Source organism: Arvicola amphibius, chromosome 1, assembly GCF_903992535.2.
Source record: "Arvicola amphibius chromosome 1, mArvAmp1.2, whole genome shotgun sequence".
NCBI classification, from domain to species: domain Eukaryota; kingdom Metazoa; phylum Chordata; class Mammalia; order Rodentia; family Cricetidae; genus Arvicola; species Arvicola amphibius.
In genome coordinates, this window is record NC_052047.1 from 73,412,558 (window position 1) to 73,438,613 (window position 26,056).

Here is a 26,056-nt window from a genome sequence, read left to right on the forward strand (position 1 = left end):
GAACAAAAAAAGGCTGACAGTTCTGGTTAATTTTTGCAGTTCTGGTTAAGGTATACCAGGCTGGTTATCCCCACCTGTTAATAATCTGTCTGGGGGGCTGGAGAGATAGCTCAGAGGTTAAGAGCATTGCCTGCTCTTCCAAAGGTCCTGAGTTCAATTCCCAGCAACCACATGGTGGCTTACAACCATCTGCAATGGGGTCTGATGCCCTCTTCTGGCCTACAGACATATACACATACAGAGTATTGGATACATAATAAACAAATAAAGTAAATATTTAAAAAAATAATCTGTCTGTATAGAATGAAAATAGTTTGTCTTATATTGTTCCATAATGCTGTGCTAAAATCAATAGTATATATATACTATTATATTATTATAATATATATATATACTATTATATTATATTATTATTGATATATATATATATATACATTGTATATATATACATTTGCTTACTCTAAGAGTTTGATAGATATTAAAACAGCCCTAAAATTTGACACATAAGTGTCTACTATTGTTTGTATGTATTTTAGTTGTAGGGATAATTTATTTCCTCCTCCTTCTCATTCTTTGTGTCTGTTTTGTCCTCTGTGTAGATCTAGCTGCCCTTGAACTGTCTATCTTCCCGTCTTGCAGCCTGAGCTCTGGAATTACAGCTGTGTGTCACCATGCCTGGTTCCCAGTTACTGAAAGCAGTCACGTGACAAAGGCTAGCAGTGGAGTTTTCCCTAGAAAGGGTAGTAGGAAGTGTCTGTAGGTTTGGAGGTGGTATTTGTGCCTTCCCGTTAGTGCTTTACTTCAGACAGGAATAGTCATAATTACAGCGTTAGCCAGCGATGGCTCAGCTCTTTGGCAGTTATTTTGATTTTACTTAATTATTTTATGGAACAAATATTTTAGAAAATTGCTTTGAAGCACTTGTTTCCAAATTATGCATCACAATGTTCTTCGGGGTCAAATGATGAGGCAGATTGCAATTGAGTGAGGTTCCTGAGATGCTATATGGCTTTGTACATCATATCCCTTCCATTTTCTCAAGTAGAAGAATTTATCATTTAAATCCAGGGATGTTCTTTAGCAAGACTGTTCTTTGTGACAGAGAGCTCTGAGCATTGTTATATTCTTGGAATCTTCCAATTTCCATTACAACCGGTGGACATTATTACTGCAGAAGGCTTGGGAGGCAAAGAGGCTCCAACTGACAGAAGCGGTAGTAGTAAAATCCAGTGGTTTAAAACCAAGATCCCCATGACACTTTCCCTTCTCCTTGCAGGGTCTTTGGAGGCTCCAGAGAGGGTTTCTGGGGGTAGGGGGGAGACGATTGCATATATTACACAAAGTGAGGGAAACTCCACTGTTCTAACATCACATCCATAGTATACTTCCATTGTGATAAGAAACAAACATTTCAGGAAAATAACCATGATTTCTTTTCTCCTTTTTAGATACGCAATGATTCCGTGGATGTATCTGATATCCAGAATCTTTCCCAGTTCCGATGTTGCCTTCATCTCCTACATCTCCTTGAACTTCATCTTTGGCTTGTGCACCATGCTGATGACTGCCATGCCCCGGCTCTTGGCCATCATTTCCAAAGCCCAGGTGAGTCACTGGCACAAGCTCATTTCCAAAGTGCCATATCCAGGAGAATGGGGATGTCTGCTATGTACTTTGTTACCACAGTGGCAAAATGACTGACTCACACTACTTAAAGAAAGGAGGGTTTGTTTTGACTCACAGTTTAAGAGGACTTTCACTTTTAATTTAGGGCCTGGCAAGAACGTGTGTAGGAGGAGGCTGTTCACCTCCTGGAGTGCAAGGACAAGCCTGGGGACTAGGTACCCCCTTCAGAGTTCTGCTTTCAGTGACTTCATGCTCAAGTTTACAAAATCTTTCAAAAGTTTCAGCCCAGTTGAGTTGCATTTCCTAGTAGAATTCAAGAAATTATATGAGTGACCTTGTTTTTTAAGTGTAGAAAGAATAATTTGTTGACAGAGGTTTGTGTCCTGCCCAGTCCTGAAGCCATTCAGTTCTAAGTATTTACATAGAGGCTTAAATCAATTATAAACTATTTGGACTATTGCTTAGGCTTATTACTAACTAGCTCTTACAACTTAAATTAACCCATAATTCTTATCTATGTTTAGTCACATGGCTTGGTACCTTTTCTCAGTAGGCATTCTTTCATCTTACTTCATCTGCTTCTGACTGGTGACGGCGTCTCTGCCTTTCCTCTTCCCAGAATTCTCCTATTCTGGTCGCCCACCTATACTTCCTGCCTGGCTACTGGCCGTTTAGCATTTAATTAAACCAATATGAGCAACAAATCTTTAAGTGTACAAGAGCATTCTCTCACAGCAGTAATTGATTGCAAAAACTCCTGTCGTGTTATGGGAGCTACTCCATAGCAGGACCACTTAGGTAGTCACTGCTCTGGGATTCTCAAAGATTCTCAGATGTAGACTTATTGGTGGTAGAGGAATGAATACAATAAAGTATGTCAAAGTGTCACTGTGTCCTGGTTTGAAACCTTAAGTAATACGGGACACAGCCCTGACCACAACCACATGATAATGTGCCTGAAGAATGGTATCAAAGATTCATGGAAGTTAGTACTGTGCCTTACCCTGTATTAGAGAAAAACACTGCCCTGAACATGAGCTGTTCTCCAGGGAGTGGTTTTCCCTGTGAAGAAAATGTCTACCAGGCATTAGGGGCAAGCTGAAATCCCTTCTGGGGATCCCATTTATTCCTTCCATTTTCCTTCTACCCTGGCTCCTTAACGAGTCAGCCCTTACCCTTGGCTTCTGCTTTAAGCCTTCATTCCCAGTGTGACTTGTAGGAACAGGCTGTAGATGCTGGCTTCTCCTTAGCTCTCATAGTTCAGCCCTTTCTTTTCCTGCTTTTTATTCTCACCTCTGAGCATATTATGCTCCTAAGTCCCTACGCTGCTCTCATACTCTCTGCTGGCTCAGTAGTTCCCCGGTGTTTGAGCCACAATTTGTAAAACAGTGCTGCTAGTGGATGGAAAGGCTGCTATCCCCATTTCCAGGGAGAGAGGGGCTGAGGCTTGCCCTCACTGGGGCAGGTTCACTCCTTATGACTGGGTTCCAGACTTGATAGACTCTCGAATAATGGCCAACATTATCTCTTATTATTGCGCCTCATGTTTGTGTAGAAGCAGCGGGGTATGCAAATACCCATTTTGCATTCAATGAGGGCAATGATCTATCTCAGTGGTTTTTTTACAGATTCAGTTTGACACTAATCTGTATTAATATTCTGAGCCTTTAAATAGACAGCTTGCGGAACAATTAATTGGCTTTAACTTGAGCAGAATGTTTAAGTCAGCAGAGGAGGCTTCGAGGCCCTACTCCACCCCATCGATTTCTAATGTGCCACGGGTTGATGAGGATACTGTAAATTGTGGTGGGAAGGAAACCAGATCCAATACTGATCGAACTGGGAGCAACCCAAAGCCTGAGAAAGCTCTAGGAGAACTCGATAGCAAAAGAGGGGTAAGCCACCTCTCGAAGGAAAAGGAAGGCCAATCATTTGGAGGATTCACCTAAACTAAAGAGGAGGCTAGCCAGGAGTGTTTTCATCCACGAGACTCTATTAGCATGGCGGATGAAAAGGCATTGTGATCTGCAATTATAGACGGCACTGCTCACCTGAAAGAATCAACAGGCAATGGGTGTTTCCTGGAAGAAAATGTTCTGAGTCACTCAGCAATTAGGAATGGAGGGGATTTGGCTGGGTTTACTTTGATCCTTCTCTTTCTTTTACTCCTTAATGTGATAGTGTCTGCTGAAGCCATTTAACATTATTAAAATACTCATTCTAATTGACATCAAATGTTCATTTCATGTTAAAAAGCATTATGAACTTGTAAAAGTAGTGAAAGATATCAAAAGCAGCCTCTGTGCTCTCAGGTCATAGCCAGAATAACCAGTACCAACCACTGCATATGCCCACTGCAGTGCCAATGCAATGTTTTTCCTTGTTGCCAAAATACTACTAAAGAATGATGTGTCTTGGGTTCTCAGGCAAGGTCAGGCATGTTTTTCATCTTGCTGTAACCAAGACGATGTTAACAGCTTAAAGGCTACAGTTTTTAATGTTTACATAGTGATATGTGTCAATTCCTCTATTCACAAATCAATTGATTTGTCAATCCATGAATCTCTGTGCTTATTTTTTTTTATTAATTCAGCATTCACACATTGCATAGTCTTTGTTAATACTTGTGTGAAAATCACTGTGTGTTCTTAAAATGAGTTGTAAAAGCATGGATGTCACCATACCTTTTCATTAATTATCAGGTCCCAGCTTCAAAGCTGCCTATCCCGGACTATCACTGATAACAAATTCTTTCAGGCAGTACGCTAATTGACTCAGGCATAGATCAATGTGATTTTAAATGTACTCTTTTGCTGAGAGACCCGTTATGGACTTGCAGGCTGTTGCCATTTAATGTATTCACCTACTGAAAAGTGGGAGAGATGGCTAGCGGCTCATTCTCTTCCCACAAGGACACTAATTTCATTGTATAGATTTCCTCTCGCTGTCTTCATCTACCCAAAACTACCTTTGAAAGGCCCGACTTTCTAAGCTACCACACTGGGGATAAAAATTCAACACACATATCTTGTGAGTGGTAGAGGTATTCCACCCATAATATTCTGCCCTTGGGTTCCCAAGACTTGTGGCTTTCTCGGGTCAAGATCACAATCTCGTTCGGTCACAGTAGCTCCAAAATAGCTCATTTATTATGGCCCCAATTCTAAAGCATAAAAATCTCCTGTCTACTCTATAAACTTCACCAGGTTCAAATATGGGTGAGACTAAAAAATATATTTCATTCCAACTTCTCTCCCGCTGTGAGGCAGTACAATCAAATATACAGGAAAGTTATAGGACACACATCCCTAGTCCAAAAGGGAGAGGAGGGAGAAAGGGACAATAGGTCCTATCAAACAAAACCTAGCGAGACATACAGTACAGGATCTCAAGAGTAATCCTATCTGCCTCCATGTCTGTCTGAGAGTGTTTCTGCATAATGGGAGTAGGGCAGACTGGACCAACAGCCTGAACCAATGACAATAGGAAATTATAAAGAGGAAATAGCTTTTAATTTCATCTTTTTCTCCCTTTTACCATGCAGAATTTGCAGAAAATCTATGATGTGCTCAAGTGGGTTTTTACTATTTTTCCTCAATTCTGCCTGGGTCAAGGGCTCATAGAACTCTGTTATAATCAGATCAAGTATGACCTGACTCACAACTTTGGCATTGATTCTTATGTGAGCCCCTTTGAGATGAATTTCTTGGGCTGGATCTTCGTGGAGTTGACCTTGCAGGGCACAGTTCTTCTCCTCTTGAGGATTCTAGTACATGGAGACCTTCTACGATGGCCAAGGTATGTCCTGAAGGGTTCATGCTTAATGCCTCTGACTCTTGAATAAAGAATGAGGAAAAGTCTATCTGGAGCTTGCAAGGTAGAGGAATGCGCCTTACTGGCATTACTATGAATGATTCTAATAAGTTAAAGGTTTTCTGTTTCTTTGTTTAGTGGGTAAGTATGAGTCACCAACTAAATGGAAAGAATTTCCAAAGATAAGGTGCCAACCTTTAAATATTCCTTTCAATTATTTGGTTGTCTCAATTTATATTCTACTTTGAAATTGCTCAAAATTTTGGTTACTTTGTAACACCAAAAGTGAATTTGATTATACCATAAAGTAATTCATTTTTATAACTAATATGATTAATTTTAGAGTCAGAAAGGTATAGGACTTCAGTGCAGAAACCACATGACTTTGCAAATGCAGTTCCTTCTGTTCTTGTTTTTGTTAAGTGAGGAGAATGGTGTGTGTAGATAATATAGATACACCAGGATGATTGCAAACACACACACACACACACACACACACACACACACACACACACACAAGGTTTAAGGTAACTTTGTCAGATAAGGCTTAGTGGTTAAGAGCACTGCTGTTCTTATTCCCATTACCCATGTGGCAGATCACAATCATCTGTAGCTCTAGGTCTGGGGGATTTGATGCCCTTTTCTAGCTTCCAAGGACACCAAGCTCAAACATGATGCACAGATTATACCTGCACACAAAACACTCATACACATCCAATAAATACATATATATTTCTAAAGTACATTTGAAATCTACAAGGAAGCGTATTTTCTTTCTTTCTCATTTTTTTATTAAAAATTTCCATCTCCTCCCCTCCTCCTCCCCCTTCCCTCCTCTCCCTTCCACCCATACCCCCACTCCGCCCCTCTCCAAGCCAAAGAGCCATCAGGGTTCCCTTCACTATGTTAAGTCCAAGGTCCTCCCAACTCCCCCTAAGTCCAGGAAGGTGAGCAACCAAACTGACAAGGCTCACAGTGAGCCCATCCATGCTGTAGAGTTCAAGCTCATCGCCGTTGTCCTTGGTTTCTCAGTCCTCCTCCACCGTCAGCCACATTCAGAGAGTCCGGTTTGGTCCTCTGTTCCATCAGTCCCATTCCAACTAAGTGTATTTTCTTGTGCACGTTCTCTGCTTCTCCCCCGCCACTACTTAATGCACTGATCCTCTCTCTGGTTTTGGCCCTCTGATTCCTACTTCAGACAGAGATTCATCCCAACCCCCATTCTTCTAATTTTATATTTTTGATTTTCTGAGACAGTCTCTCAATGGGGGGATTATTTATGGAGAATCTGTTACCACCTCGTCACTAAAGAATCGATTACAGAGTACAAAGCTCCATTGCTAACATTTGCGGGCACTCCCTTTTTATGTATTGCTTTCTTTTCAATCATTCCTTGATGTATTTCTTTACATAATAACCCGAAGCTGCTAAAGGAGTGAACTATTTTGAATACAAATCCCCAAACTCTTCTGAATTTGGACATGATTATTCTGGAATTTGCTGATTTCCCATAGCTGACTAACTCTGGAGTAGAATTTGGAACACCTTTTAAATGTATTTGCTCCTGTGATAATCCTTAATACTTCAGTCCGTTTAAAACCCACAATGGAGAATCCCTCTGGCAGCTTCCAGGATTCTCAATCCTTCTACAGTATCAAAGGAGTTTTCTTCAGTGAAAAGACTTTGTGTTACCTTTACATCATAGAGGAAATTAGTTGGGCTCTACTTTAGAACAAGGTCTTTGATATCCACAGCAAATATTCATTTGTGTTATGTCGATGCAAAGGGCAGGGATCAGAGGCACTTCTGCTCCCTTGTGACTCAGTGTCACATGATGGTGAGCTTCAATTTGTTATTTAAATCCAAATAGAACTCAGTCACTAATCAGTGCTGAATATGAATAACCAAGTTGCTCAGCAAGTCCTTCTTAGGGAGAATTATACCAGTTTTAGCTAAAAGTGGAGGAGAGTGGGAGGAGCCTGTCCCCTCACTGGAACCAGATAGAGCCTACTCTTTCCACTAAGTGTTACCAGCACATCCTGGGCACTAGGTGTGATACCCACTCTACTGCTGTTCTCTAAACTGCATTGTTTTCCACCTGCACACCTCTGCTGTCTCGTGGTGACAGGTCTCCATTTGCACATAGCCCTGGCCTGATACCAGCCCACATAGGGGTGTTTGTGGGAGGTCTTGCCTCTTTATGCTATATAGTATGGAAATTGGCTGTGCTCCCTTAATCCTTAAACAGGCAGAGTTAGAACAGCCATATAGTCCAGATAGCCGCTGTGATGAATTACTGGGACAGGCCTGCTGTGTCTACTGTCCACCTGGGTCCTTCTGTTACACTGTGATTGGAGGACAGCTGAGCAGAGGTGGAAGAATTTAGAAGATTGTTAACCAACAAGTTTTTGTTTGTCCTCCACTAAACAGAGTGAAAAGGGTTAAAGAATGTCTCTAAAGCCCCAAGTTGCTTAGTTTGGGGGATATGATCAATGAACATACATAAAAATTTCTAGGTGGTTCTCATGAGGAGAGGGTAGGAATCCTTGATGCAGACCACTAAGTTATCAGCAGAAGGTTAAGGTTGATGGTAGCTCTTATCTGATAAAGAGAAATTCTAGTCAAGCAGAAAAGTATATGATGATAGAGTTTCATAAAATGAATTATCTCATGAATCTCTTTTTTGATTGTGAAGTTGAATACTTCCCATGTTTTCTGTGCCCACCGTACTTTCTGTTCCTGAGTAACCACCCTCTGGATAGCTGTCACTCGCATTTTTTCTCTTTTGCTTTATTTTATATGTCTTCAAATATTATGTAAGTGACATCAGACATTTTTGAGGATCTAACCGTCTTTTCTCATCTGTATTATTATATGTGCAATGAAAATGATGATTTTAGATGTGGAAAAATAACACTGATTAAGTCTTTGGTATGACTCACCAGGACCGAGGGTGAATGGCTTCTCTTAGCTATAACTATAGTACTCGTTTAATGCTATTAATTCTAGTACCCCATTGTTTTGAACTAATTTGAGAGTTGTAAAAAATATTTTAAAAATGCCCCTCTTTCTCTGAATAGATGATTATATGCTATATAACCACACATCACACTGAAAACAAGGAAATTGATGGGAGTGTAATATGAACAGTGTGCTTGGTTTGTACCTAATCATTAAAATGCAGACACATTATAGTTTGCTGGAGAAATGAAAATTTACTTTAAAGTTAAAAATACCCAGATGGAAATCCTAATGAGGACCTACCAGCCTAGATTCAGAGCGAACCAGTTAGATGCAATGATTAGTTGTACTCAACTGGCAAATATCAAATATCTGTTGAATGCTATATGCAAGATGTGCAAAAAGCTTTCTATTTAACACTTTTATGCAATCTAATTTATATTCTAAGTTTTAATTATTGGGTACTTTTCTATATAAGGTATATACACAATTAATTTTGCTAAATATTTAATAAATGAATTGTTTGCTACTAAAATACCTATATAAGTTAGTATTTTATAGTAATGTGACAAATATTCTTGGCACTTATCATGAGGCCTGGCATGACTTTATTATCCCCCCAAATTAAAAATTTCCTTTAGCATTGACATCTCACAGGTTCTTCTGGTAACAAGAGCATGTCATTTGACTGTGGAAAGGAGTTGACTTTCCCTGGTAATCAGGATGATAGGGCTAAGATGCCCTGATGGTGGATGCTCCCAGGGCTCTGTCTTCTATCTCCACAGGGGTCACTTGGGGATAATCTCAGGACTGTTCCAAGAGGAAATTAACTTTGTCTTTATCTTCCCAGGGTCCACTCTGCCCCACAGGACACAGTCAAGTCTGCTAAGGACATAGATATTGAAAAGGAGCAAATGAGGGTACTTGAAGGAAGGACTGGAGGGGACATTCTTGTGTTGTGCAACCTCAGTAAAAGTTACAGACGTGTTTTCCGGCGGAAGACCACTGCCGTGCATGACCTTAGTCTGGCCATACCACGAGGCGAGGTATCAGCTGCAGTGTTTACCCATTTCTCTTGGGAACCTGGGAACTCTGGCTGCAGTTCTATCTGGGGTAGAGTCTTAGAATATCCAAAATCACAACAAAAAGCAGCCTCTGCATTTTAGAGATTCCCACAATGTCACAGAGGTAAAGTTGGAGACAGGGTCTTAGTGTAGTGGAAATTTGCCGACTGATTCAAATTTTACTTTGTTTCATGATTCTTTAAATTTTGTGTATCTGGGGGTTTTAAGTGTCATTTTTAAGTGACCTTTGGAATGACCTTATTAAGTACAAATATTTTTTAAAATACAGTTGAAGGAACCCACTTCTTCTGTTTATTTAGCCTGCAGTTTTCCTTGAGTGCCCAGTTAAGTCCATCTAGGACACTGGTTCTCAATCTTCCTAATTCTGCGACCCTGTAATATAGTTCCTCATATTGTGGTGACCCCAACCATAAAATTAATTTCTTGATACTTCATGACTGTTACGAATTGTTATGTAAATATTGGATATGCAGGATATTTGATATCCAACACCAAAGGGGTCAAGACCCACAGGTTGAGAACCACTGATCTAGAAGCAGGCTATTCTAGAGGGTTAAAGATTGCACATACCACAGCAGCTATGGAGAAATCTTCAGTCAGAACTGGCGGAAGCTGTATAAACTGACTCTTATTTGGACTCAATACATAAAGGGAAATCAATGCTGGAAATAATTATCTTTAATTAACTGTTAGAAATAAAGAGACATCTTGCTTGCTTGGAGAAACCCAGTGGTTATATGGCTCTCTTATTGCCAGCCATGCTCTCCTGCTGAGCAGATAATCCATAGATGAGTACTCTCAGGGTACATAGAAGCCTAGAGACCAGGAAAAGCAATTTAGGAGTGACCTAGATTACAAGCATGATTTCTAGGACAACTGGACAAAATGTTAAAGATTGCTTCCTAGCTATTGTGTCTACTGATACTTAGTTAGCTCTATGATCTAACATTATTGAATTTTGAATTAAAGTTAAATCAATTTAAGTCAATATTAGTTTTCTTACTATCTATCCATGGCTGTTTTAAGCCAAGGAGAAGAAACAGAGAGAAAGAAGGGAAGGAGGGGAGGAAGGAAGGAAGGAAGGAAGGAAGGAAGGAAGGAAGGAAGAAAGGAAGGAAGGAAGGAAAAAAGGAAGCAAGTAATCAAGCCAGCCTTGGAAGTAGGCATGATGTTTTTCATATTTGAAGTTTCTTTTGGGATGTTTGGATGTTTGTTGTCAGTGTTACAATCAATTGAAGAAGAAGAGGAAAATCTCAGTTCAGATGAGTTGTGAAAGTTTCCGTTGCTTCAGGCCCATGATGGTCCACCTCATGAAGATAGGAAGGCATCCTGAGAGAAGCTGCTCACCTCATGAGCAGATGCTAAAAAGATAGGAAGGGGATAACTAAGTTCTAGTATCCTGCAAGAGCTTAATATCATTTATGAAAAATGGCAATTAGGCACAGCTCCTGTGTAATTCCAAGTCTAGAGACCACATCTTTAGCCCCTGCATCTTTATGGACTTTCAGGATCCAAACTGTAGTGTGATCTCCTCTCTAGGATTTTATGCACAGAGCAGCTTGGTTGCCTAGATGGGCAGCACCTTGTAAGAACCTGTGAAGAAAACAGAGATAAACAGAGATGTGCGTCCCTGTCCCTCTAAGAATCAACGAGCTGGTTGGAAACTAGAAAACCATAAGCAGATATTTTATCCTGTGTCTTGACAGGCTTAGAAAGTACTGGAGTCGTAGGCTTCAGTGATGTACAGCAGGGTAGTCAGGCAGGCGCAACAGCAGGAGAGTGGAAGACTGTTACCGCAATGGCAGGGTTATCCTGGGCTCTAAAGCAGAGATGTGGTCTGGACGGCTGATAGGGCATCTTAAGTCTCAGGTGTGGTAGGCCCGATAGAAGTGACACAAGGCAGGTCTGGCATGAGATGGTCCCCTATAATGGATGGGGAGGAGAGCCAGTGGTGGGGAAGAAATATGACCGAGGCACATGGTGATTAAGGTTATTGACATTGTCAAGAGGCACATAGTGTAGGTAAATGATAGGTGGGCATGAAGACAAAATGCAGAAACAGTCATATTAGCACTCAGACATGAGAAAACGTGCTAGGGAAGATTGGTGTTCCGAGGAGGAGTCTCAGGCACATCGTACCCAGAAGTACAAAACAGGTGCCCAGTCTAGAGAATGGGGTTAGAAAGCCGTTTTCACATAGGATGTAAAATAAGATGGAAGAAAGAAACAGGTTAATGTCAAAGTATCAAATTGGAGGTTGTTTCCTTATTTATTACCAGGATTCTCTTAGGCTTTGAGTATGAACTGGATTTATAGCCTCATTGGTGGAAAAATGAAGGCATTTGTTACCAACAAGATCTATTATCTACCTAGTTGTCATCTATTTATCTATCCATCATCATCTTCAATCTCTCTCTATAATCATCATCTATTATCTATCAATTGTCATCTCTCTGCCATCTGTCAATTTTTCTATCATTTATTTAACTTTTTATCCACCCATTTCCATATTTATCCACTCATTTCCATCTCTCTCTCTCTCTCTCTCTCTCTCTCTCTATATATATATATATATATATATATATATATATATATATATCTTTATCTATATCTCTTTCTGTGTGTAGGTTACTCCGAGTGGAAAATAGCCTAGTTTTAGAATGGAGCCAGAAGGAAAGCAACTTCTGCAGTGACAGACCTTCCAAAGATGTTAGCACGATTATTGCTGGATAATTTGGATTATTGTTACTTACTACTGATTCTGTTAGGTTTTATATACCCACATTTATCTTTCTTTAAATTAGTGCTGATGTTCTCATGTACAATTGCCACAAAAGTATTCGAAGCATAAAGTGCCTCCTTACAGTAGCATGTTCCACACTGTAACACCACCACACATCAGAAGCATCTGGTATGCCATTAAAGCAAAGGCCGTTTGTAATATAATACTGATTACATTTCATACTTGTGTCTAACTTCATGTTTTATTTTTAGTGCTTTGGGCTCCTTGGAGTAAATGGCGCTGGGAAGAGCACAACATTCAAAATTCTGACTGGTGAAATTCCGCCAAGTTCAGGCTATGCCGTTGTCAGAACTCCTCAGGGGTATGGTTCAGGTTTTATCATTTTTCTTGCCACTTATGATGATATCAAGTTCAGGGAACCCCCAGTATCCCCTCAAGTCTGTGGAAATAAGCTTAGAAACACTATTTTCCTCCAGTCTCATTTTCTGTTTGTCACTTGCCCAAAGGGGTGACTGAATATCCCAGTGTCAGTGTCAGAGACCAGAGCTCAACCCTTGTAGCCAAGAGGACAAGGTGTTTTTCTCAGTCTCAAAATCTGTTGTCAATATATACATCATGCTTGTCATTTTTAATTTAAGTATGCTGACATTCTTGTGTATTTGCATCTGGTTTTGAATGTTATCTATGTGTTCACATACATCTGGTTTTGGCTATAATCTATATGTGTAGAAAGATGCACCATGTCCATTTAGCAGAACAATAGAACTAGGTTCTCCCTTACTATCTATTCCCTAGCAAGCCACAGATTTTGGCCCAAATAATACTACAAGTTGATTGGCATGAGATGTCATATATATATATAATATACATATATATACATATACATGTATATATATTTATATATAATATATATATATATGTACACACACACACACACACACACACACACACACTCAGTTATAGTGAAGTTAATTTTGTTCCCCTGTCTTACTTGTGGCTTTTTAAACCTTGAGTAGTATAAGGGTTGCAACTCTGAGGAGAACGGTTTCCCCAGTGCAAGTGCTGCAGCTCTGAAGGGAGAGGAGGGAGAAGTATTCTGGTAGTTGGGAACCAGGGCATATACCACAAAGTCACACTGCACAACAAACCCCACATTAGAATTTATTAAGAAATACACAAGAGGGTGGCTGCCTCTGCTCCAGAGAGAAGCAGCAAAAAACTGAGCAAGAGGCAAGCTTTATGTTGGGTTTCTTGCTGGGGAGGAGGGGAGGTCTATGATGGCCTGGGATTGGCGGGATTTTGTGGCCTGATCTTGGGCTTTGTTTCTGTAGGTCAGAACTTGGCGGTCTGCATCTTGAGGAGCTGGAAGCTGCTCTTAGGGCTGTTAGAGTCCTCTGGGTGGGGGTGGGGCACTGGTACCTAGCATACCTCAAGGGCCTTACAAGTAGTTCTTCCCTTTCTGAGGTTATAAAGCTGTCACCTGTCTTTTCTTTTCCAAAGATTCATTGTTTTAATGTATTTAATTTATATTGGAATCTTTTGTGTAGCTGAAATATAATTTAATTATTTCCTATCTGAATAGTACCTCAAATCTTTTCTCAACTAAATTACTTTGTTCTCTAGTCAGCAGCCCCTCTCCTATCACACTAGGTCCTTGTTTGTGTTGGGTATTTGGCCTCAACTTCATTGCTCCAAGGAACATCTCAATGTAGCTCTTCCTCTTCCTTCTCCCTTAGTTTTTACGTGCACTCTTTGACCCAGCCTAAGAACCAAAGTAGTACCAGGCAGATCAAGAAGAGAATATCATAAGAAGTTTTTAGTTCTTGTTTTAGTTGACAATAGATTCTTTTCTCCTACAATATTTCCAACTACAGTTTCCACTCTCTCAACTTCTCCAAGCTTCCCCCAACTTCCTCTCTTCCCCAGATTTACTCCCCTTCCATTTTCCTTCAAAATAAAAATAACAAAACTGGCCTCCAAAAGACAACTACCAAACATAAGAAAACAAGATACAACAAGACAAGGCAAAACCCTCCTATCTCGTTTGGACAAGTTGAGCAGGCCAAAGAGTCAGAAACACACATGCTCCCACAAAAACATAAAAGTTCCATGAAACACCAAGATAACAGCCATAACATATGCCCAGAGGACCTGGTGCAGACCCTGTAGACCTATTGCTTTCTGCTTTAGTCTCTGTGAGGCCATATGAGCCCTGCTTATGTGATTCAGTGGACTGTGTTCTGGTGTCTTCCATCCCCTCAGATTCCTATAGTCTTCTTCCACCTCTTCTGTGAGGTATCCAGAGCTCCAAGAGGAATGACCTAATGGAGTACTCTAATATAGACTCTCTCTCCACATAATGTCTGACTGTGGGTCTCTACACCCAGAGGCAGCTTCTCTGATGATGGCTAAACAAGGCACCAATCTATGACTATAGCAGATATAATTAAGAATCATTTCATTGATTTTTTTTTTGGTCAGCTATGTTTGGTTCTTTTATATGGACATGGAGATCTTCAGAAAAATATGAAATCTGAAGAAATAACACATAGAATGATTTTATAAATTTTAAACAAAAATCGTTAAGTTTGTTAAGTAATGAATTAATTGTTAAATTAATAAAGGACAGAACAGAGGAATCTCTGTCATAGTAGAGTATGCTCTAAATTTGGCACTGAGAGATATGTGGGCTTGTGAAGCCTAGCGGAAGATAAGGGCTGCAGGCTTGGGTTTTGTTAGTCAGCCCATGACTGTCCCAGTGTTCAGTCTCTGGTGATATAGGGTATTTCATTTCTTTCTTTCCTCCCTCGCTCCCTCCCTTGTTCCCCCCTCCCTCCCTCTCTCCCTCCCACCCTCCCTACCTTCTTCCTTTCTTTCCTTCTTTCCTTTTTATCTAGCTGTGACTGATGAAGGTAGACATAGCAAACCAGATGTCCTTTTCTTCAGCCACCTTTCCTTAGGATCTTTCCACTAAAGTGACCGGTCTACACACCTATGTTAGTTTGGTATGCTTTGCCCTGCTGTCCACAGATTGTCTACTGTTACCAGAATGCCCTTCCTAATTCCTTCTTCAAATTATGTTCAATATTTTGGGGACTTCTTTGCTTCATATTTTAATACAAACTCAACATTTTGACCATAGTTGTATCAACTTTTATTACAATTTGAGGCAAAATGATTTCTTTGTAATACTTTGTCGTCATCATCTTAGACTATGGTGTATAGTGACATTCATTCAAGCCAGTTTAGAAACTCCAGTTCTTCCATTTTTGAAATTTTCCTGATGGAGCCCCCACAATATCTTTTACATTATTGATCCAAGCAACTTGACATCAATAGGAAGCGTTTTTTCTCTTCTGTGCGTGTACATTTCATTTTCATTTGACTTTCTCATGAACTGTCACTTCTCTAGCTTACACTACAACTGAGTTATGTGGCTTTCTTCATCCCCATTCTCCTATCTTCCCTAACATCTTCCTGTCTAGCATGGTTTCTGTACCTTCAACCCTCTCTGTATATATAACATCAAAGCCAGCCTTCAGTGCTGGACAGGCTCCTCATCGTATGGCATACAGACTTTCCTACTTACAACCTTGTAGAACTTGGTGCTGGTCCTGCTTCTGCTAGTCCAGTGAGGAAAGTGCACATCTTACTATTCATCCTGAGAGATATTCCCAGTTTCCTTTGATGAGGAGCAATAGTTTGCCCTAACCCGTGATCTAGGGTATCTCATTTTGAATTTGCATTTATTCTCCCCTTCTACCACAGCCATAAAGGACTTTTGGGTCTTTTCTTCCTCATAGGGACCAGATGTGTGGCTATTTTCATGGGATTCAAATGTAGAAGGCAGACATGAGTGGTCTTTAGCACTGCCTCTAGAATTTCCTTCATTTCTGACTCACAGGGGCACTTAAATGAATGTGATTATTTATTATAAAAATTATGATGCAATGAATATGAAAAAAATTCACTGGTCACATGTTTTAGATTAGAGAAAGAAAGTCAAAGCATTGTGTCTGTAATTCCTTAGTAGAATTTTAATTGACTTCACACTGCACATAGGTTTTTGAATAATAGTGTATTTTTCTTTTCTACAGATTGATAGATATATTTCACATCAAAAGAGTCTTCAATGAAAACACTTTATATTTTTATTTAATGGCAGTATTTCAATATATTTAATATTATTGCTTGAAAAATATGTTGATACTTAAAACATTTGAAATTTAATTAATAGATTTATAGAATCTAACTTTCCTGTCTAAGGACAGAGTATGCATTTATACTTTTCTAGTCAGATCCAATATATGAAAACAACATTCTTAATAAAATCTACCTGAGAAGAGAAAGTCAAATTTATTCAGACTCATGTATGCCAAGCTGGTTGTACATATCATTTATCATTCTAAAAGGGGACCTACCTATATGAAACTGAAAATCTCTTGAGGATTAGGGTGTTTTGATTTCCTTACCTATGGCCACAGAATTAAGAAGTAAAGCATTTTGTTGTTGTTGTTCTTTGTGGTGGAATCTTATTATTTATTCTCCCTAATTTGCCTATTTATAAGACTATATGGATACAAGAGCCAGAATTTAAAAGGGAATAAAAAATATAAGGTTTACTTTTTCATCCCTGGAACATTGACTCCATTCTTTATTATTCCATTCCATCATTTGTGAAATAATTGGAAAATGAAATTCAAATAACTGCTCTTGAAAGGAAGAATAAATTTGCATTCACATAATGGTCTGTAAGTCTCTTATTATGCTACATATCTGTGTAATTAGTTTAATTATAACTAAATCACACTTGCATTAATTATATTTTTAACCTTGATTATTTGTAATGTTAATTGCACATTGGTATTCAAAGAATTAAGCAGGTAATTAGTAGCACAATAGAATTTGTAACTACCCAGAATGCTGGAGTACCCCTTCCTGCCCATGAAGTCAGGCACTGATTGCTGCACAACTGAAACAGAGGGACCTAGTTGTTCACTGCAGAAGAATTTAATTTTTTGTTTCTTTCTGTGGTTACATTATCAGGAACAATCTTTTTTTCTGTTTTGGTGTTTGATTTATTAATTTCCATAAGTGAATAAATGATCTCACATTTGAGTTCATGTCTCTCTCTCTCTCTCTCTCTCTCTATCTCTCTCTTGCTCTCTGTCTCTCTCTCTGTGTGTGTGTGTGTGTGTGTGTGTGTAAACAGAACTCTTTTCAAACCTACAATTATGATCTGGTTTGAAGTATGAGTTCCTGATATAATGACAGTGATCACAACTTGATGGCCTGCCTGGCAAGGATCGCATACATGTTTTTTTTTTTGGGGGGGGGGGTTTCGAGACAGGGTTTCTCTGCAGCTTTTTTAGAGCCTGTCCTGGAACTAGCTCTTGTAGACCAGGCTGGCCTCGAACTCACAGAGATCCGCCTGCCTCTGCCTCCCGAGTGCTGGGATTAAAGGCGTGCGCCACCACCGCCCGGCTGCATACATGTTTTTTGATGGTGAACAGAATCACCTATAGCTGAGGCAGGCCTCCAGCTCTCTATGTATCTAAGGATAACCTTGAATTTCTTATCTTCCTGTCCACCTCCTGAGATCTGAGATTTCATGCCTGTTCCCATATCAACTTTATGTTTCCATTATAAGACTAAAATTTAGGGCTTAGATTATTTTAGAACAGGACATATATGTTCCAGGTTATCCCAGCCTCCTCTCTGCCATAGTGTTTCCTTTTCTGACACAGGAAGATGTTTGGATTAGGTTTTCAGTCCTGTTATTATTGAAAATTACAGCCATGGCTTAAAAATGCTAATAATAAAACTCATGGTTTGTTGTTACTCTATAATTCACCAAAGCATTAAGGGGGAGGGGTCTTTAAATTCTGGATCTTACCTAATAGTTATAATGGTCTTAGAAAGAATTTGTTACTCTAAATTTACTGACATCGAGTCTGAGATTCAAACGTATCAACTCATTTGCCAGAACTTAAACTCTAGAAAACCATAGTGGAGTTTGATTTTTTCAACTTTATTTTTTGTAATTGTTTTATTTTTGAGAATTTCACTTATGAGTACTATAATTATATAATTTTCATACCCCCTTAACTCTTCTCGTGTTCCACCACTTCCTCTCAAATTCATAGCCCCTTCTTTAATTATTGTAATATTTATAGGCATATACATACATGAATGTAAATTTATAATGGGTTTTCTATTATAATTTATTCTTAGCATTTTGAAAAATTGTATATCTTTTTAGTAACCTCTATCTAAAGCAGAAAAAAGCCTTTTTGATAGGGGATGAGAGCTACACCTACCTGAGACTATAAAAATAAATATTTACAACATAATTATAAACTATATTGATTTGGAAAAATGGCAGTAGGCACTTTTTTAGGGTCTATGGCATCACCAGACATGACTTGTTGGTTGGTTTTTTAGTACCAGGCATGAACTCTATTCCAGTGAGTGGTTCTTAAGTTCAATTAGACAGCTCTTGGTTACTTCCAAGATACAAGTGCCTCTATTGCATCACTGAGACTATGTTGCCAAGCTGATCTAAGAGATTCCTACAGCCATATAGGTTATTACCATTCCTCTTAGTTATCTCCCAGTAAACAAAGATAAGACCCTGTTGCTGAAGATACCACAACTTTAGATATGAGACCTGGAGGAACTGAACTAGAACTGACCTGGTAGTTTGATTTCTGAGGACTAGCTCTTATAATATCTGTGTGTATGATGCAATCTACCAGGGGAGAAAAGCAATCAATAGTTTTATCCATCAGTAAAACCTATGAATTTTTCAACTTTAAGTATTATACCTTTCCTAACCTAGTGCACCCATTATTAGAGAAAACTCAAAGCAAAGAGAACAAAATAAAATATGGAAAAGGAACAGGATGAGATATTCTTTAAAGAAATCGAGAGACAGCAGAACAACAAACCTTTTTTTCTATCATATTTAGAATTCAAATGCTCAGAGACTGGTTTTCAGAAAGCATGAATTGTACATGACAAACTTAACACACTTTCACTGCAGCATTCCAGGGGAAGGGAGCGACAGTTTGGCAAATAAAACAAAACAGAACACATAGATACATTAACAACTCCTAAATAAAACTTGAGGAAAATGTACACAGAGGTAGAGAGATATAATATATATAGAGAAAATTATCACTGTGAATACAAGCAGTAAGGCTGTATTTCACGCAAAGATTCTAAATAAAACTCCCCTTACTGGTTTGTGGACTCCCAGAGTAACTACTAAAGTAGAACTTACTCCACTAGAACAAGCCATAGAACATAGGCTCTTAACATCACTATTTAGCAATTTTCTGGAATTTATGTCACTGTTACAAAGCATAGTTATAAAATAAGAGTAATTATATTGCCATATCTTTTACAATATATTTGAGTTAGTAGATACAGCAGGAAGATATTTAAATACAGTAGCATAAGTAGAGTATACATGAATCAGGAACATAGTCTATGTGGGTGTTTAAATCAGAATATCAAAATATTATTTTAAGAATAATAAGCATAATTGAATACATAGTTATATATTAGTATATATCATGGAGTTAAGGGAAAACCCAATAGTCTTCATATTATTCTTCCTCACAGAGTTGTATAGACTGATGGTGGATTTAATTAATTTAACATAAGGCAGAGGAGGCTTAACACAAATTTAGGTAGAAAAAGAGAGGAGTTTAACCATGGCCTTTTTGAAAAATAGATATTAAATGGTATTTTAATGCATTGTGTGGGTTTTCTAATAAATAATGTCTTTCCAGTTGGATACCTCAATCCATGGAATCAGAGAGACAATAGACTGAACATTTTTTATTCATTGATGGCATTTTTCTAAACAATTAATATAAAATTTACAACATAAATTTTGTTGTGTTGGTTTGTTTAAATGGGAGATTTAAAATATTTATACACTAGAACATTAAATTGAAAGATCACAATTATTAACTAAGACAAAATTGATAAGACATGTGTAAAATATTACAGTGATATAAAATATCTAAAGAGAAAACAGTAATCATATATAATAGGTAAAAGATAAGAGAATTCACTGCGAAAGCTGGAAAGATGACTCAGGTATTAGGTGGGTACTTCTCTTGCAGAGGACCGAAATTTAGTTTCCAGCACCATGTCAGACAGCTCACAACCAATTGTCACTCCAGCTCCAGGTCATCCAGTGTCTGTTCCTAGACTCCTCAGATACCTATACTCATATATGCACATTCATACATACATGCATAATTAATCTTAAAAAATAGCACAATATAAAAATGACTAGTTAATATGTAAAGGTATTATATACAATTAATATTAAAATTGGGAGGACAGAGATTTGTATTTTGATTTCTCATCATGATAATTTAAAAAATAATCCACACTTTCATGAAGATAGTAAAACAGAGTAAACAGTCATGTTGATAGGTAACAAAATACATGGTGCTATGTATAAAAAATACTTGAAATAGTAATTTCTCTTGTAGGAATTTATGTTCTGAAAAAGAATAGAAATTTAAATAAAGGATGGAATGAAAAGATCAATTTTGTCTTATCCATATTAGCAGAAATTAGGAAGATGCTGTGCTCTTGCTATATACTTGGTGATTGGATTAGTTGAAAATATTATTGCTAAACTATGTGAAGTGATGTTTAATAAGTTAAGATAGATTAAAATAATGGGAACATTACTCATTATAAAAACTAACTCAACTATTTCCCAAGTGCTCTCCTGAGGTCATAAGTAGGAGGAAGATGTTTATAGATCAGAAGAACTGCCAGGGCGGATGTCATCTCTGCCTGAGACATGGCTGGAACAGATGTGAGGCTGTGCATTGGAACCAAGGCTCTAGGTTTGGGATGCTGTATTGCTTCTCTGCACAGGGGAATGGATGAGCCAGGTCTTTGAAGGGCTGCATCCTTCCTGGAGGTGCAGGTACTGAAAATTCCCACAGTGGCATAGGAAGATAGTGAAAAATCTTGGCAGTTTCTCTCTGGGCTCATAGTTAGGAAGAAAAAAAGTCTCCAGACATTGGAGCTTCAGGTTTATACTTTGGAGTTTGGACCCCAGCAGCTGCACATTCCCTAGGGAAGCCTTCCACACAGGGACAGGTTCGAGGTCTTTCCATGATGTACACACATTTCAATGATGTTGTACATGACAGAGACACGTGTTTTTTATTTGTAAGCTGAAAGTAAAATTATTTGACAAAAATTGGCTTCAAGTTGATAGATCATGGGAATATTGTTTTTTTTATTTTAAGATATTTTTTAAAAATTTCATTTCATATTCCATCTACACTGGAGATATTCAAGAAGAAAAGATGAGACTTCTTTGAAACACAGCCCCTATCTCAAGGTTTTTCAATTAATTTTTAAAAATAGTATTAAAGGATAACATGAAATCAAACACCACAGTTCACACATAGCACCAGTCTTCTGTGGGTATAAATTAAGAATTGCACAAAAATGAGAATTGTCAGAGAATGTAATGTACCAGAAAACCAATCATAGAGAATATATGGAAATTATGGCAATAGGACAAATAACGTATTTGAAAATGGAATAATTTCTGTGACTGAAAATAATGTTTATTGAACTTAAAATAAAAACATAATGATTGGTTTAAAATTATGTGCTGCTTATGGGAAAATATGAAAATGTGTTTATTTGAAAAGGAAGGAAAGGGAATGTCCAAGCCAGGTGTCACAGTTCACATCTGCATCTCTTAGACCATGCTGAGACAAATCTATCACCTTGAGGTCAAAGTTAATGTGGAATATCCTTCTGTATATGTTATGCTTTATTGGCTAATGATAAAGCTGTTTTGTCCAAAGGCTTAGCAGAGTAAAGTCAGGTGGGAAATCTGAACATATATATATATGGAGAGAGAGAGAGAGAGAGAGGAGTCAAAGTAACTACCAAAGGATAAGAACACTATAACCTTATTGGTAAGCCACAGCCTCGTGGTGATACACAGATTAATAGAATTGGGTTAATTTAAGATGTAAGAGCTAGCTAGAAATACAGCTAAGTCACTGGCCAAATAGTGTTGCAATTAATATAGTTTTGTGTGATTATTCGGGTCTGGGCAGCTGGGAAACAGATGAGTGATCTCCTTTTACACAAAGCCAAGCTGGGCCTATCTAAAAAATAAACAAATGAGTAAGTAGTGAAGAAAGATACAGTCCAGCAGGCATTTAATTATCTCTCAGACTAAAAATAGAGACGATAGTGAGAGAGGGACAGCATTTGGTAGACTAATGGCTGTAAGATTTCCAGTATTAAGTAAACAGATGACTCCTCAGTCCAAGGAACCACACTTCTCTTGAGTAAAAATAAGATGCTTTTCATAACATCATATGGTGAAAATAAAACCCCCAATGAAGACAAACTTTAAAATGCAAACAAAAAGACAGATTGCAGTAAAGGAGGGGGAACTTGATCCAGTCTTCTAACTAGTAGTTCCTAGTTGCTTCTGGTATTAAAAATATCATTTAAGTAAATTAAAGAAAAGCAATATTACTTTCTCAGTAGCATCAGATACAATCCCAGAGCCCATCAGCTTCTTCTGTTTGTGCTGGCACATATGCACACAGAAGGCTTCCATTATGGCCTTGGGAAGGGATTTGTGTGACAAAATATATTTCAGAACACAGGACAACCTTTTGCCTGATAGACTATAATCAGAGGAGAGCACCAGAATGTCATGGCTGAGAGTGTGTCCCAAATCTTACCCACTATTATATACTGGATTATGAGACAATTAAATAATAAACAGCACAAAAACTCTTCTGAAACACATGACTTTGGCTTGGTTCTTTAGATCGGCATTTCTGAAGCTTGTTGCCTTTTAATGCATGCAACTAGGGCAGCTGTTAGGTTTGGACTGTGGCTTCCTCCTTTCGTAAATGACCACTATTACAGAATTCATGTGAGCAATAACTATTAACTACTATAGCACCATCAAAATGCGCAGGGTTATGGGCATAGCACTTTTGAATTTATATACAAATGAGTCTGCTTCCCATAAACAAGCATAGTACCAAAATAAAAATACACAGAGCTCACATATTGCTTGCAAAAGCCCAATCCTCCTTTTGACTTGCAGATCAGATTAGAGTCCTTGTGGTTACAAACTCCCCACATCGGAGCTGCTTGAGAGTTGTTTTTCTTCTCCTTTAAAGTAGATGCAAGATTAATAGTGGCGAAATGAAATTAGGAAAAGAATGAGGGGGAAATGCTATGTGATTTCATATGATTTTAGTTCTCAGTTTTGAGAAAAAGCTCTATGTATCTATATGTACATGTTAGGGTGTGTTAGTATGTTTCTTTTTTATGGTAGAGGCTAGTTTATTTTATTTTTTTGCCTTTTTAAAAATTTTATTAAAAATTTCTGCCTCCTCCCTGCCTCCCATTTACCTCCCTCTTCCCCCTCCTCTACTCCCCCTCCCTCTCCTGTCTGAAGAGCAGTAAGGGTTCCCTGCCCTGTGGGAAGTCCAAGTTCCTCCCCCCTCCATCCAGGTCTAGGAAGGTGAGCATCCAATCAGGCTAGCCTCCCCCCAAAGCCAGAATGTGTAGTAGAAGCCAAATCCAATGCCATTGTTCTTGGCTTCTCAGCAGCCCTCATTGTCCGCCATGTTCAGAGAGTCTGGTTTTATTCCATGCTTTTTCAGTCCCAGTCCAGCTGGCCTTGGTGAGCTCTGATTAGATCAGCCCCACCATCTCAGTGGGTGGGAGCACCCCTCGCAGTCCTGACTTCCATGCTCATATTCTCCCTCCTTCTGCTTCTCATTTGGACCTTGGGTGCTCCGTCCGGTGCACCAATGTGTGGCTCTGTCTCTATTTCCATCCATCGCCAGATGTTCTGTATATGAACTTTTATATAATCCCAGTGATGGTCACTGCATTCATTTTACCTGACTCCTTGACTGACACTGCCAGACTTTCAACACTTCTGAGCAGTCTTCATGTTACTGCCTGTTTGTATTCTACAAGGATTCTAGGCTACCACATCCTCGGTCATGTGTCTGTTGTATCATCAAATTCTCATGTAAATTATCCTTTCCTAGAATAGAGTGTCATCTAGTTGAAAACCTCTTATTCTTTGAAAAGAAGAAAAAATGTTACCTGTGCTGTTACAGCGAATATTTGATCAAAAATACAAACTAGCACAAGGCACCTACATTTAGCTATCAGCACTGACCTCAGTGGGCACAAGGAAGATCTCCAATGTGCACTGTGCATCAACTGCCCTTGATGGGGGCTACCCAGGTTTTCAGGCATGCTTAGATGTGTTCTTAGTTTCTGACTGAAATGCTCAGTTATATGTGTATATTGCTTGTCCATATTTGCTTTGTTTCTATAGTATATTGCCTTAGGTGTGTCCAGAGAACAATCTTTGAGAGTCTTGATATTCCTATTTTCAGTTTTGGAATGAATAAACTTATTAAGTATGCAGCAAAAAATATAATAGAACAAATAGCAAGTAGTTGCTAGCATCATCAAATTGGGTATTTGTAATACCCCCTCCGAAATGACTGGGGAAGCCCAGAGGCAGCAGCTATCAAGAACTAATTATGAGTCCCAGATGGAACAGTGTTTCCTCTCCAGTGGACTTTCCAATTAAACAACTAGGAACAAGGCGGGGAGGGGGGCGGGGGGAGCGCAAAAACATCATTAAAGTGGGTGTTGACAAAATCCAGCATAAAAGTGGCCTTGCTTCAACAGTCATGCTGAAATTCATGATTGAGAGTATCTGGTGAGAGCATCTTCTCCATCCCATCCATAGATGAGTTCAGGCCTCTTGTTCTCACTACAGGCATAGGAGTCTCTGTTGGAAATGATTTACTTCTACTTCTACTGTCCTCCAAGGAGCATGCTTTTTATACCCTTAGGTTGTGTCACCGCGTCAAGGGAGCGACTTGCCCCAGGACAGGTGCTATATGCGTACACTGGAGATAACATGCTTGAGTCTGAAAACTAGCAGTGGCCCCTTATTATTTTTCTTTTATGATATTTAATTCCTTTTAAGCTATCTTTTCTTATTTTATATACTAATCCTAGTTCCTACTCCCTCCCCTCCACCTGCTCCCCTTATCTTCCCCCCACCCCATCCCACATCCACTCCTTAGAGAGCCTAAGGTTTCCCATGGGGAATTAACAAAGTCTGGCACATCACTTTGAGACAGGATCAAGGCCCACCCCTCTATATTTAGACTGAGCAAGGTATCTCTCGATAGGGAATGGGATCCAAAAAAAGCCAGTTCATTCACTAGGGGTAAATCCTGGTCCCACTGCCCATGACCTCACAAACTGCCCAAGCTTCACAACTGTCACCCACTTTTAGAGGGCCTAGTTTTGTCTGATGCAAGTTTCCCGCATCAGTCCAGAGTCAGTGAGCTCCCACTAGCTCAGGTGACCTGTTTCTGTGAGTATCCCTATCATGGTCTTAACCCCTTTGCTCATATTATCATTCTCCCTCTCTTTGATTGGACTCTGGGAGCTCAGCTCAGTGCTTAGCTGTGGATCTCTGCATCTGCTTCCAGCTGTTGCTGGATGAAGGGTCTATGATGACAATTAAGGTAGTCATCAATCTGATTACAGGGGAAGGGAAGTTTGGGAGGTCCCTTATTCTTAGAGTCTGTTTTCAACAAGTGCAGACTGAATACACCAACCAGTATAATTTATATTATGGTGCTTATTTTTTTGTCTCCAAAAACAATTGTACTTTTTCAGGACCTATAGGACTTGTGTGTGTGTTTGATTTTTAGTGATAAATATTGTATATGTGAATTTT

The 26,056-nt window shown here is 38.9% G+C and overlaps 1 protein-coding gene across 1 annotated transcript in view; it reads left to right on the forward strand.

The window, feature by feature from the left end:
* The window catches only part of Abca13 (ATP binding cassette subfamily A member 13), a 395,665-nt gene that overhangs the window by 296,035 nt on the left and 73,574 nt on the right, over positions 1-26,056 (forward strand). Inside the window, 4 exon segments of the mRNA XM_038325545.1 lie at positions 1,449-1,605; positions 5,171-5,424; positions 9,251-9,446; positions 12,480-12,589. Coding sequence (XP_038181473.1) covers positions 1,449-1,605; positions 5,171-5,424; positions 9,251-9,446; positions 12,480-12,589 — 717 coding nt within the window.